The sequence below is a fragment of the Pelophylax lessonae genome (assembly GCF_965119305.1).
Source record: "Pelophylax lessonae genome assembly, chromosome: 3".
NCBI classification, from domain to species: domain Eukaryota; kingdom Metazoa; phylum Chordata; class Amphibia; order Anura; family Ranidae; genus Pelophylax; species Pelophylax lessonae.
The window spans coordinates 88,104,799-88,118,812 of NC_138770.1; the positions used below are offsets into that span (position 1 = coordinate 88,104,799).

The following is a 14,014-nucleotide window of genomic DNA, read 5'->3' on the forward strand; positions in this document are numbered from 1 at the left end:
GGATTTGGCCAAAATCTTGCAAGAAACCTTAAGGATTTAGAGAAGATCTTTTAAGAAGAATGGCCCAAAATCCATCCTGAGATGTGTGCAAACCTGGTAACCATTTACAAGAAACGTATTACCACTGTCCTTGTCCACCAAGTACTAAGTCATGTTTTGCTTGGGGATCATCTCTCTCAAAATCCTGTTTGCTGAAGACAAGCAGACTAAGGCCATGGATTACTGGAACCATGTCCTGTGGCTTGATTAGACCAAGATAAAATTATTTGTTTCAGATGGTGTCAAGTGTGTGTGGCAGCAACCAGGTGAGGAGTAGAGATGGCCTTGCGATTCGCCCAGCGGTCGGTTTGCGGCGAACTTTGCTCGTTCGCAACCTATGGCGATATTCGCGACCGCCATATTCTTTTACATTGTGAAGAACTTTGACCCATGACACATCCATCAGCACATGGTCATACCCCCTACCTTATAAATAGACCTGATCTGAGTGCCATTTTACATTCTGTCTTTTGTCAGTGTAGGGAGAGGTTGCTGTGTGGAGCAGGGACAGACTGTTAGTGACACAAATCACTAGCTAATAGGTCCACAAAAGTCCTTTTAAGGACTGGTATAGGTGTACTATTGTTTGGTGTGCAGTATATAGGGACGTAATACACTTATAATATACTTTCTAATATAGAAAGCATATTATAGTGGATTTGTATTGTGCAGCATTGTGACTGGTGAGCGGTTCTGCAGCGATACTACAACTACAAAATGTGACAAATGCAATTAGAAAAAAGTATTATAACTGGTGTGATATACAAGTCGCCCCCAAAAATGACAGATTGAAGCTGGGTGTTATATATATTTTCATAATAGTGTATTTGGGTATTGCAGATTTTTTTTTTCTGTTTTGCTGCGTTCCCTCTGCTACACACAGTGACAAACGTTACTGGAAAAAAAGTTTTATAACTGGTGTGATATACCAGTGGCCCCCCAAAACGACAGATTGAAACGGGGTGTTATATAACAATATACTTTCATAATAGTGTATTTGGGTACTGCATAAATTTTGCCTGTTTTGCTGCGTTCCCTCTGCTACACACAGTGACAAACGTTACTGGAAAAAAGTATTATAACTGGTGTGATAGACCAGTGGCCCCCTAAAATGACAGATTGAAGCAGGTTGTTATTTAACAATATACTTTCATAATAGTGTATTTGGGTACTACAGAAATTCTGCCTGTTTTGCTGCGTTCCCTCTGCTAAACAGTAACAAACGTTACTGGGAAAATTTGTTGTCAAATACCCTGGGGTCCAGGAAGTCTTGCGGCAGGCCAGGAAAATCTCGACCCATTTCCGAAGATCTTACACAGCCATGGCTCGCCTTGCTGACATTCAGTGGAGACACAACCTGCCCGTCAGACGTCTTATTTGTGACTGTCTGACACGTTGGAACTCAACCTTGTATATGCTTGATATGCTGCTCCAGCAGAAACGTGCAGTTAACGACTACCTGTACGAACTCTGTGGCAGGACAGGTTTTGGGGAGCTTGGTTTTTTCCAACGGGCCAGTGGCTGCTAATGCGGGACGCATGCAGACTTCTGCGGCCATTTGATGAGATCACCAAACTGGTCAGTCGCAGCCAGGGCTCCATCAGTAACATTGTACCTTATGCCTTCTTTCTGGATCGTGCATTGCATCATGTCATTGATCAAGCCGTTGAGGAGCAGGAGGAGGAAGATGAGGAAGTCGCAATGCTGGATGAATTCCCGGGGGGACTACTCCATCTGAAGCAAGTCAACAACAGGAGTCTGAAGAGGAGTCAGAGGAGGATGGTGCCGGGGGAAGATGAGGAGGAGCAAGAAGAGCATGCTTTAAACCTTTCTGGGATCCCTGGTGTTGTCTGTGGATGGGGGGAGGAGAACGAGGATGACATTATCCTGGATGATGAGCTGGAGGCAGGCCACTGCACCGCTTCCAGTTTAGTGCAAATGGGGGCCTTCATGCTCCAGTGTTTTAAGAGGGACCCCCGTAAAAAAAGCATAAAGGGCAAGGACCAGTACTGGGTGGCAACGTACTTAGACCCCCGGTACAAACAAAAAATGGCAGAAATGTTACCACCATCACAGAGGGCTGTCAGAATGCAGCACTTCCAGGCCTTGCTTCGAGAAATGCTGCATTCTGCTTTTGCGTGCGCTGGCAGAGGAATTTCCACTCACAGAGAAACAGTTGCGGGTACCAATCCAACAGCGCCTGCAAGAAGAGGGCGTTTTGAAGATGTGTTGGTCACTTCTGATATGAGATCATTCTTTCAACTGACTCATCGACAGCTGTGCTCCGGATCCAGCATCAGGGAACGCCAAGACCGACAGGTGTCTGACTACATGTAAGGGGTGGTGAGGTACGTGGCGCTGCCAATAACTATATATGATAATGCTTTAATAGGATTGATCTCTATTTGAGAGCATATTCTGCTACCTATACGTGGGTTACCCCTGCAGGGGTGCCGATTTCCGGTGAGTGCGGGAAAGATAGGAAAAAGGGGGAGCACATTCTTCCTCACCCAGCATGGAGACTGAGGGAGGATGTCCAGCACAGAGACACCTGGATCACTACAAGAACCCCCTGTTGAACTTGCACTTCCACCTTTATATGAACTTTACTCATATGAACTATGCTTATTATATATTTCTTTTATTTTTTTAGCTGATAGTTTTATTGTGTTAAAATTTTCGTTTTTTGGGACCATATACACGGTTTATATGGTTCCTAGGTCCTTATGACTAACTACTGTTAGCCTGGACCCTTAGCACCTCAGCACTTTTCTGTTTTATATTCACCATCATCACTACTATTGTGATTATTTATTTCACAGGTCCAATCTAGGACCTGCACTGTCAACAATTTTTTTGTGGAGATTCTACTCCCTTTGTTTTGATATCACTTATTGCTTTCTATTGGCATCACTTTCACCTGGTTGAATTACGATATTATCTATACAATATTCTTCCGGGCCACTATATAAAGTTTTCAGGCCAATTCTGGCCATCCTCACTACGGAGCACTTTTCTTATATATATGTATATATTTTGTTGTGACCACCTATCTATTTAACACTATTGCACTTTATACTTTTATATGGATTTGGATTTGAACTATTGTATTTTATATTTATATTGACATTTATGTTTTTATGGTGACTTTTAGTTGTTTTACATCCATATGAAGTATTGATATTGAGTGTGCTTTATATATATTTATTTTTATAGTCCTCATTTTTATCAGTCACATATATTTACAGTATATCTCTGTATATTTATTACGCCAATCAGATTGTGAGAATCGCCTTGCATTATCATATATAGTTCTTGGCAGCGCCAAGTACCTCACCACCCCTTACATATTTAAATACTGACTTCACAGTCTTTATTTTTGAGGTAGGCAGCAGCCGTGTTATTTCAATTCTCCATAGCGCTGATTCTCCTAGTCCTATTCAGGTGTCTGACTACATGTCCGACTTAACGGCCGATGTGGATGCTCTGAGAAGTGATGAACCCCTGGACTACTGGGTGGGCAGGCTTGACCTCTGGCCAGAGCTTGCACAATTTGCAATGGAACTGTTGGCTTGCCCCTCATCCAGTGTCCTGTCCGAAAGGACGTTCAGTGCAGCGGGGGCATCGTGACCGATAAGCGCACTCGCCTAGCTCATGACAGTGTTGACTACCTCACATTCAACACATGTGACCAGTAGACCATGTTTGATTCAAATTCCTCATGACAGGCCACAAATATCTGCCACAGCCCATAACAATTCATGGTCCTTGTGTTAGGTAAATAAAGCGGCATAAAAGGCCTTTTATGTCTGTTGAATGCCTAATTTTTGGGGCCTGTAATGGCCGACACTTATTTATCCTGTGACTGCCTAATGTACCTCCAGCCACAAAATACAAAGTTCTTTGCTGTCAGGTGAACACCTGTTGGCTAATTTTTGGGGCCAGTAATGGCCGACACTTACTTCTGTATCCTGTGAATGCCTAATGTACCTCCAGCCACAGAATACAACGTTTTTTGCTATCAGGTGAACGCCTGTTGGCTATTTTTTGGGGCCTGTACTGGCCGACACTTACTTCTTTTCTTACACTTACTTACTTACGCCTGTTGCAGGCGTTTATTGGGCATTTTTTGGTCGTCTTTGGAGGCAGGCATAACATCTGAACTTCTGTATAGGGGTATATATACACACACACATATATGTATATATACACATACACACATATAGGTGTGATAGGAGCGGAACCCCATCCCTGCAAATAATTTCATTAGCGCGGGCATAGGGTTCCGCTACTTTCACACCTATATGTGTGTATGTGTATATATACATATATGTTTTTGTGTATATATACCCCTACACAGAAGTTCAGATGTCATGCCTGCCTCCAAAGACGTCCACAAAAAAGCCCAAACAATGCCTGAAACAAAAAGGGCCAGGTGTGAAAGTAGGGGAGCCCTATCCCTGCTCTACTGCAATTCTAAGACAAACAATCTTTTTTCTAAAGCGGTCACCCTGACATGGAAGAGTTTGGTCACCCTGCCATAGCAGTCAGAGTCAGTTCACCCTACACTACACTACGGTCACCCTGACACATAACACTTTCCCTACAGAAACTAGATTATTGAATCTACTGTAACTATAGTGGTATATAGTACCCTAACTACACTAGATAGATATCCCTTTCCTCACACTAATAATTGCTAAAGGACACTTTTGCAGCAGGAGTAACAGAACTGCTTCCACTCTCTTCCACAGCCCCTGTATTACAGTGCTAGAGATTTGGCGGGGCTATATTATATACTGGGGGGCGTATTCACTACTGATTGGCCTCTGGACCCCCTAGTCACTCCAATCACATTCCTAGCATCCTCCTGCCCCCTCAATTGGCTTTTACTAATGTTTCTGGTCCAATCACTGGCTTTTAAAGCCCAGTTCCTGTCCCATTGCATTTTGGTCGGTTCTGGTTGCCGAATTCCGAACTTTTTCCGCAAAAAGTTCGGAATTCGGCCGAATTTTGAACAGTCAATGTTCGGGTCAAACCGATGGTCGACCCGAACCGTTCGATCATCCCTACTAGCTATTACACTAAAACCGAGCAATATTCCAAAAAACAAAATACACGTTATAACTATAAACAATTTATATAACTTATAAAAAAAAAAAACATATTTTTTATGGCAACTTTTCCAATAGCAGGATCATCTCCTGCACCCCCTTCATAGCCTAGCGTTGCCTCTCCTCCATGGCCTTCATGCACTCCTGAATTGACTAAATTTTGCAGATAAAAAAGAATGCTTGTCGATCGCAGATTCACTTAATACTTCTGGTATGTCAGTGTCCATGTTGTGGGACTATGTGTGCACAGCTAGTAAGTATTTTGTGGCTTCAAATATGACCTGGAGGTTTTTTATGTTCGCCTGCCATCAAAATGAATGGGACCCACCGCAAATCTTTTGAGCGAGTTTGAGCAAACGCGTTCGCGAACCGTCCCATCAGATGTTCATCCACTAGTGAGGAGTACAAAGAAAAGTGTGAGAGAGCAGGATCTCCTCCCTTAAGGGACTGGGAATGCAGGGCAGTATTCAAACATGATAACAACCCCAAACACACCTCCAACACGACCTCTGCCTTTCTAGAGAAGCTGAGGATAAAGTTAATGGACTGGACAAGCATGTCTCCAGACCTAAGCCCTATTGAGCATGTGTGGGACATCCTCAAACGGAAGGTGGAGGAGCGCAAGATCTCTAACATCCACCAGCTCTGTGATGTTGTCATGGAGGAGTGGAAGAGAACTCCAGTGGCAACCTGTGAAGCTCTGGTGAACTCCATACCCAAGAGGGTTAAGGCAGTGCTGGAACATAATGGTGCCCACACAAAATATTGACACTTTTAGCCCAATTTAGACATTTTTTTTTACTTATCGGTGTACTCACTTTTGTTACCAGCGGTTTAGAAATTAATGTCAGCGTGTTGAATTATTTTGAGGGGACAGCAAATTTACACTGTTATACAAGCTGTGTACACTCACTACTTTACATAGTAGCAAAGTGTAATTTCTTCAGTGTTGTCACATGAAAAGATAGAATAAAATATTTACTAAAATGTGAGGGGTGTACTCATTTTTGTGAGATACTATATTATATATATTATGTATGTATGTATGTATATATATATATATATATATATATATTGAATCGAGAGGAACATAAGAATAAATTACCTCCATAGGATCTAAAAGTTTGCACTAAGCATTCAGCTTCCTCGTTAATCTTGTCTTCTATACCTTTCTTCCCCATTCCATAATCTCGTAGAGTTGATAGAGTGAATCTTCTCATTGCCTTCCAGTTTTCTCCATTGGAAAAGACGATGCCTAAAGAAGTCAATACATATGAGAATAATCTACCTAGAAGTTTAATAGAGTGCTGTGTTATCATACATCTCCTCCCACCAAAATTTGTGAATCCATAAATATGTGTAGAAACAATATGGGGTATTTTTATCAATTTGATTATTCATTTGCTCATATTGTGCCAACAGTTCTTTGGTTACCATTCACCCAATGCATCAAGTCAAATTACTGAAAATTCATCCACGATTCACACATTGAAAACAACATTCTTTGACATTTGGCCACAATTGTTCCTAAAAAGGAAAATGACTTCTATTGTAACGCTTACACTTTGTAAGAAAAGAATGGAGAGCTCTTTGCAGCAAATTTTCCAGCAGACTAAATCAGATTTTTACTGATACTGTCCATATAGTATTTGACAGCTGTTGGGTACATTCATCCTATTGTAAATATATAAAAGATTATGTGATGCAGGATCTGTCCCATAAAATCTCACTTTGGTAATTCCTATGAACGTGTATCTACAGGTAAAATGTAAAATCGTCTATTTATTTCCACATTATATTTTGATTATTTCTAGCCTACTCCTATCAATCTAAACAATTTTGAAGTTTGTAAACTTACTTTGTGAATATCCTCACTCATTTACTTCCTTAAATTCTGTAACTTGTAGTCACTATGCCCTGTAAGTATGCACTGCTGTGTCACACATTTCATAGAGCCTGCCTTCTGAACTACAGAGATGCTAGGAGGAGGAATATCAGGAGGCGAAGTTAGTACAGGAATCACTGCTTGCAGGCAGAAAGGTACCATGGGATATATAGTCCTTCAAATTTAAATTAAGCAGCAGAGGAGAAGCTGTAAAGCATGCAGGGAATCCAGAAAGTTGTGGACTGCCAGAAGACATGCATCACTCACAACATTAAGTTTTTAAGTAAGCTTATATTAGATTGTTAAAAGTAACTCTTGTTTGCATTGTTATTACAATACCTATGTTATAAAAGGAGAGTGGCCAGAGAACTCTCCTAATTATATACTGGGGAATTACAAAGTGAATCTTTGCTTACTGGTGCCCTATATGTAAATTGTGATAATCACTTTTGCACTATCCTACCTGACACATTGTCACATGATAGCTGTTCAGAATCAAAAATGCAAACTGTGCCAAAAAATATAGACAGTGAACAAAATACCATGCTATAAACAAGTACCCTCTACACATACAAACTTAGCTTAAATCGAAACTAAGTGTTAAAAATAGAGTTCGATCAGAGCAAATGTTCGGCTCGAACACCCAAATTTGCGAGACGCTCGGTGGGATATTCACCCGCTGAGAGCCCCACAATTCACTGCGTGCGGCACAGTACATTCTAGGGCCTTAATTGGATAAAGCGATCCACCTGACTGCTGGACAGCTGCAAGGCTTTGCCCAATCAGGGCAAAGAGCATAGTCAGAACCATGATTGGACAGATTCATGAAGACTTTGCCCAATCATGTCTCAGTGCTCATAGTCCCACCCCACTCTATAAAAGGTTCCTTCCCACAGGAACCTTTTGAAGTGTGTTGTTGGAGTGGCGATAGATAGAGCATATACTGTGAGTGTCAGTGTAGTGTGTCAGTGCAGTGTTTGTGGTTTGTGTAGTTTGAGTATGGTGTAAGTATAGTACAGTGTGTTAATGTAGTGTCAGTATACTGTGAGCATAGTGTAGTGTTAGTGTAGTGCAGTGTTTTTAACACAACATTACATAACAGTTAGTGCTGTATACCCCCCTTTTTTTTTTTTTGTCATCCGGTGCCTGCCCCGTTTTTTTAAATTTTCAGCTGCAGTTTTTCTGATTGCAACGCTGTTGTTCCCCCTTTTTTTATTTTTACATTTTTTTTTATAGTTTTTACATTTCTGTCAGTGGCAGTCCTCAATTTAAAGTGCACCAAACACCACTTTTCATTGAATAAAGTGCATCCAATTGCACACTCTCAGTATCTATTAAATTTGGGTAATAACACCCCCCCCCCCCATCATGTCTAGGAGGCCAACAAGGAGAGGCAGACATTCCAATTCCACTATGATGGGGCCAGCAGCCTCTCCATCGTAATCCTCCTCATTCTCTATCACCAAAGTTGAGACTAGTGTGCAGTCCACTGCAGCTGCCAGAGCGGCTTATTCTGCCTCCTTTTCAACAGATACTCCTTCCATACTTGCAGTACCTGCATTACTTGATTCTGATGTTGGTTCTGAGGTTGAGGAAGGAAGTAATATGAGCCTACAGAGAGGGAAGAACACTGATGAACACCAATTTGGCATTCGTGTTCCCCCAGCAGCAGAGTATGGACAAGTTGGCTCCAGTGATGATGAGGATGGAGGGGAGGATGATGATGATGAGGTCACTGAAGTGACTTTGGTACTGATTAGAGTAGAGGAGGAAAGTGAGGGGGAGCCACAACCCCAACAAGGCAGGATGTCCTGCCGAAGCAGCCATCATGGAACAGTAAAGAGTAGGTGCCCTATTCCATCAGTATTGTAGAACTGTTATCTCACGGGCCGCTTCCAGAGCTGTTATCTTTGGCCCAGAAAAGCCCTTAGCCATTTTAGGTGGTCATGCACATCCAAGTGTTTAGTTGGCTGAAATTCAGCGGTAATTCCATCTGCCCATAAACTGTTTGATTTGTGACATGCTCACCAGGTGGAACTCAACTTTGTCAATGCTACAGAGGCTGCACATGCAGAGTGACATCAACGGGTACCTATGTAAGTATGGCACAAGGACAGGCTCAGGGGAGTTTGGGTTTGTTTTCCCATGCCAATGGCTTCTAATAAAGGAGGCATGCACTGTACTTCACCATTTGAGGAGGCGACAAGGCAACACTTCCCACAGCTCAGCTGTGTGGGCTTTTTTTAGCACATGTTCAGCTGATCGCACTGATGCCATTTGCAATCTCTGCCACAAGCAGATCAAGCGTGGCAAAAACACCAGCCATTTGGGTACCACATGCTTGCAATGGCATTTAACCTCCCACCACTCAGTCCATTGGCAAGAGCACCTGAAAGCCACACAAAAGAGACACAGTTCTTCTCCTTTCACTCCTCACCTTTCATGTCGACCTCTCAGCAGCCTCCAATGACAGGGATGATAGCATAGCAAAGGGTGTCACAGGTCCTTGCACCAGGTGTGCCAGCAACACACTACCAGTTGTAGAGTATAGTAGGCTAATTTATCAGCCCAAGATGCTGCTACAAAAAAAAAAGAAATACACTCCCTGACACCCATATGCCTAGTATCTAAATTACAGCTTGTCCAAACTTCTGACTTTACAACACCTGCCTTTCCATCTGGTGGATTCTGCCCCTTCTGTGATTATGCAGAATATGCTGTACCACAATGGCATGTTCCCAGTTGCTATTTCTTTGCACAGAAGGCCATTCTAGCTCTCTACCACCAGATGGAAGCCAATGTTTTGGCATCGTTGGGCAAGGCTGTCTGCAGCAAGGTCCACCTTACTGCTGACATTTGGTCCAGCAAGCATGGTCATAATATATTTTATTCACAGTACACTGGGTTACTCTGCTTGCAATTAGGGAGGGTGCAGGACAGGGCTCAATGCTGGAGCTTGTTTTTCCACCATGTCTCCATACAGCTGGTGGTGATGATGTGAGATCTTTCAGCTCCTCTCCCTCCTCCTCCATGCCCTCCTCTGCTGAATTGTCCTATGAACCACCAGCACTCCCTAAACATTCAGGGGGTATTCAATGAGTCAGGCTAAAAGATGTCATGCTGTGATTCAGCTGGTCTCTTTAGGAGTCAAGAGCCACACTGGAGCAGAGATACTTTCAGCTCTGCAGGGGTAGGCCCGGCTGACTGAAATTCAGTGGGAATTCAACCTGCCTGTAAACTGCCTGATTTGTGACATGCCCACCAGTTGGAACTTGACTTTGGCAATGCTGTAGCAGCTGCACATGCAGCAGAGGGCCATCAACGGGTACTTGTGTGAGTATGGCGGCTTAGAGACAGGCTCAGGAGAGTGCAGCTTTTTTTCCCTACGCCAATGGCTGCTGATAAAGGATGCAGACACTGTACTGTCACCATTTGAACAGGTGATAAGGATGATGAGCAATGCATGCATCAGTGACACTATCCCTCTTCCTATCCTGCTGGAGCATATTCTGCAGAGCATTATGGACAGGGCAGTTGAGGCAGAATAGCAGGAGGAAGAGGAGGACTTCCTTTCTCCTCAAGGTCTGCTTTATGCAGACACCATTCTTGAGACACCACAGAACACACAAGAGGAGAGGGAGAAAGAGGTGGAGGATTCTGGCAGTTTTGGAGGCATTGAAGCAGAGGAAGACATACGTCAAGCCTTGAGAGATGGTTTTCAGTCCCCAACAACCTTAGGAGCAGAAAGTGTGTGTATCCGGTGTCACCACAAGATGGCATTATGGACACCAACATGTGACCGTGCCACATCCTATCATATAGGGAAACTAAAAAAATGCTATTGCACAAAAAATTGACTTTACTGGCACAACATTAGGACACTATGTCTTAAAAATATATACATTTGTATTTCAAAACAGCTTAAAAATTATTTTCCACAGAATACATATGCAAATGAGCATTGTTTTTTAAAAGTAATATGCAACAAACAATAAGCTCAATTGATCATAGGTGAACCCCATCATACCACATGGTACCAATATGCTGAAAACCACTAGAAGCCCTTTAGCCTGAACTAGAGTCATGCGGTAATACAGGCTTTTGATGGTGTAGTTCCAGTGGTGGCGGTGTATTCACTAGGAAATTACAGGATTCTCTACATGGTTCGCGCTGTAGCGCTTCTTCTGGAGAGTGTAATTATTAGCCGGAAGGCTAATAACCCACCTCAGCATCTGACAGACTTCTTCCCGGCCACCTCACTACAAGGTAGGCAAGATGGCGCGGGCCCCAGCTCCATCGACACAGCCCGTTCACAGCTTGCTCATGCAGCACTAGGGGGGCAGTCCAACAGCCATCAGGATATGGGGGAGATCTCCCCTCTGTCCACAGTCCAGCTAAAACCAGGCAATGCAGGGAGGGAGAAGAGATCTCCTCTGGGCTGTGCACTTTTTCAGGCCTCATTGCAGGCTGACCAACTGCAGCCATTGATAGGGGAATTTCCAGCTACTGATCATACCATATACGAAAATACAATGAAAAATATGCTCCTCTCCCTCAGGAGAACACTGTTCACTGATATATCTGGTATTTTTACCCCGTTAACCAATACTGTTCAATCCCACTCTGATAAAATTCAACATTTGGAAGCAAAAATGCCAGATCTGTATTCTGCACATAATGATTTAGTGGACGCTTATGTTGACCAAGAGTCTGAGCTACAACACCTCCAAAATAAAGTAGCAGACCTGGAGGACCGTTCAAGGTGGAACATTAAATTTAGGGGGATACCCGAATCGGTTGCCCCCCAGTGAGATGACTAATTTTGTCCAATGTCTCATGAAGGCCCTTATACCATCTTATACCAGTGATATTGAACTGTGTGTAGACAGGGCCCATCGCACACCCAAACCTAAATTTCTACCAGATACAGCGCCTAGGGATACATTAGCACACATTCACTACTGTCACGTGAAAGAAAACAAAATCCAGCAGTACCAGGTGAATTTATGGGGATATCCCTTTACACCAATATTTCGCAACAGACGGCACAAAATAGAAAGAAGCTTGCGCCCCTTACAAAAAATTTGCACAACCACAATATCATTTACAATTGGGGGTTTGACACAAAACTACTTGTCACCTGGAATGGTAAGACTAGACACATCCTATATAGTGTGGAAAAGGGCATCCACCTCTTTAAGCAGTGGCAATTGCTTCCCCCCCCCCCCCCAATGCACAACCTCCTAATACTCCGCCACCGGAACGTTTACCATCAGAATGGACCTGACCTGGTCCTTACACTTTCCAGTAGGCTTCTCCCTACCATGTCTACAAGATTTGTAATGATGTGAGGCACAGAGAGCTCAACAGTTAATTCAAGTGTTCTTTGGTTCAGTGCACTGCACTGTCACCCTGTTCTACCCCCCATGACATCTTAGCAGCCCTAGTTGCCCATTTGCCTGCAATTTGTCAGGAATTTTTTAGGACATTCTAATTTTTGCTTTCCTTTTCTCCCAGTTTCCATTCTTCCCCCCAGTCAATAATCTTGGACGCAGACCTACCAGGATTGGTTTCAAGCTAGGACCTTGCCATCGTCTCTACTAACAGATCTGCCAGCTGGGTCCCCTACGCACATCAGGATGGACTGCAACTCTACTCTATGGCTACCGGCTTTGATGACAATGAATAGGTGTCCTTGCTCTTATTTGTCTTTCCTTCAGATTCTTCACCACACCAACATTTCAACAGATGCCCAACACCTACCATGCCTCTAAAGATTGTTTCTATGAACACTAAGGGGCTAAATAGTCCCTATACACGGGCAGCACTTCTAAAGGAAGCTAGTTCTCTAAAAGCAGAAATACTTTTTGCACAGGAAACCCACTTTGCCGCTCAGAAGTGCCCGCGTTTCAATCTCCGAAATTCTCCACATCTTTACCTGGCCAACGGCCCTAAAAAAGCATGCAGGGTTCTCATACGCATCATCCAAGATCCACAAGGACAGTACATCATACTTCTTATTTGTGAAAAAAAAAACATTCGGTTTTCACACTGCTTAATATTTACGCTCCAAATACAAACAGGGAAAATTTCTGGCACTGCTGCTAACCAAGACCTTTGAGGAAAAAAAGGGAACCTTGATTATCGGAGGAGACTTCAACACGGTACTAAGCTCTGATTTGGAAATTCTCTAACCCTTCTGGGAGGCCTATCCATTCTATTGTTCCACTGCTTCTAAAAAATGAGTTGTATGATGTCTGGCACTGTTTTCATGGGTCGGAAAGGGACTACACCTTTCTTTCCTCCCCACAGATTTTTTCTCAACTGACAAAAGATCCTTACAAAATGCCCCGGTTACACTGGAATTTGACGATAAACTTTGCAAGTCTCCTCCTCTACATTGGAAATTAAACACTTCCCTACTGGAGAACAATCAATTGTACCAAAATATTGTGCAAGATCATAACATTTTTTTCCTGTATAATGATACCCCAGAGGTGAACATGTTTACTTTATAGAATACGTATAAAGTGTATATGAGGGGAGTCCTGATTAAAATGGCTTCTCGTGCTAGCAAACAGAGGGAGAGGCAGATAGAAGACTTGCTCAGATCTATCACTTTAAAAGAACATGTGAACAAGACCAACCTGACTCCTCAGCTTACTCAAGATATCCTTCAACATAGACAAGAGTTGAGGTCCCTACTGTTGTAAAAGTATGAGAATCACCTCAAGTTTCTTAAAGCCAATAATTATGGCTTGGGTAACAGCCTGGTTGGCCAAAAGAGTCAAGGCTAACCAAATTAAACAGAAAATAGCTACCCTCATTCACCCCCGCACCCATACCACCTTATTCATTCCAAAAGATATTGCCAATGCTTTTGAGGACTATTATCAGTCCCTCTATGACCTCTGCACTGATGACTCTAAACCCCAACCCTCCCCAGAGATCATTACACATTTTATAAACAAAATCA

At 42.9% G+C, this 14,014-nt stretch overlaps 1 protein-coding gene across 2 annotated transcripts in view; it reads right to left on the reverse strand.

Annotated features, from left to right (window-relative positions):
- Nucleotides 1-14,014, reverse strand: part of LOC309551306 (cytochrome P450 2C18-like) — a 160,157-nt gene that overhangs the window by 130,090 nt on the left and 16,053 nt on the right. Inside the window, exon 4 of one of the 2 annotated variants that reach the window (XM_082251839.1) lies at nt 6,259-6,408. The exons of the other annotated variant lie outside the window; for it this stretch is intronic. Coding sequence (XP_082107965.1) covers nt 6,259-6,408 — 150 coding nt within the window. The remainder of the gene's footprint in view (nt 1-6,258; nt 6,409-14,014) is intronic. 2 annotated transcript variants of the gene reach the window in all.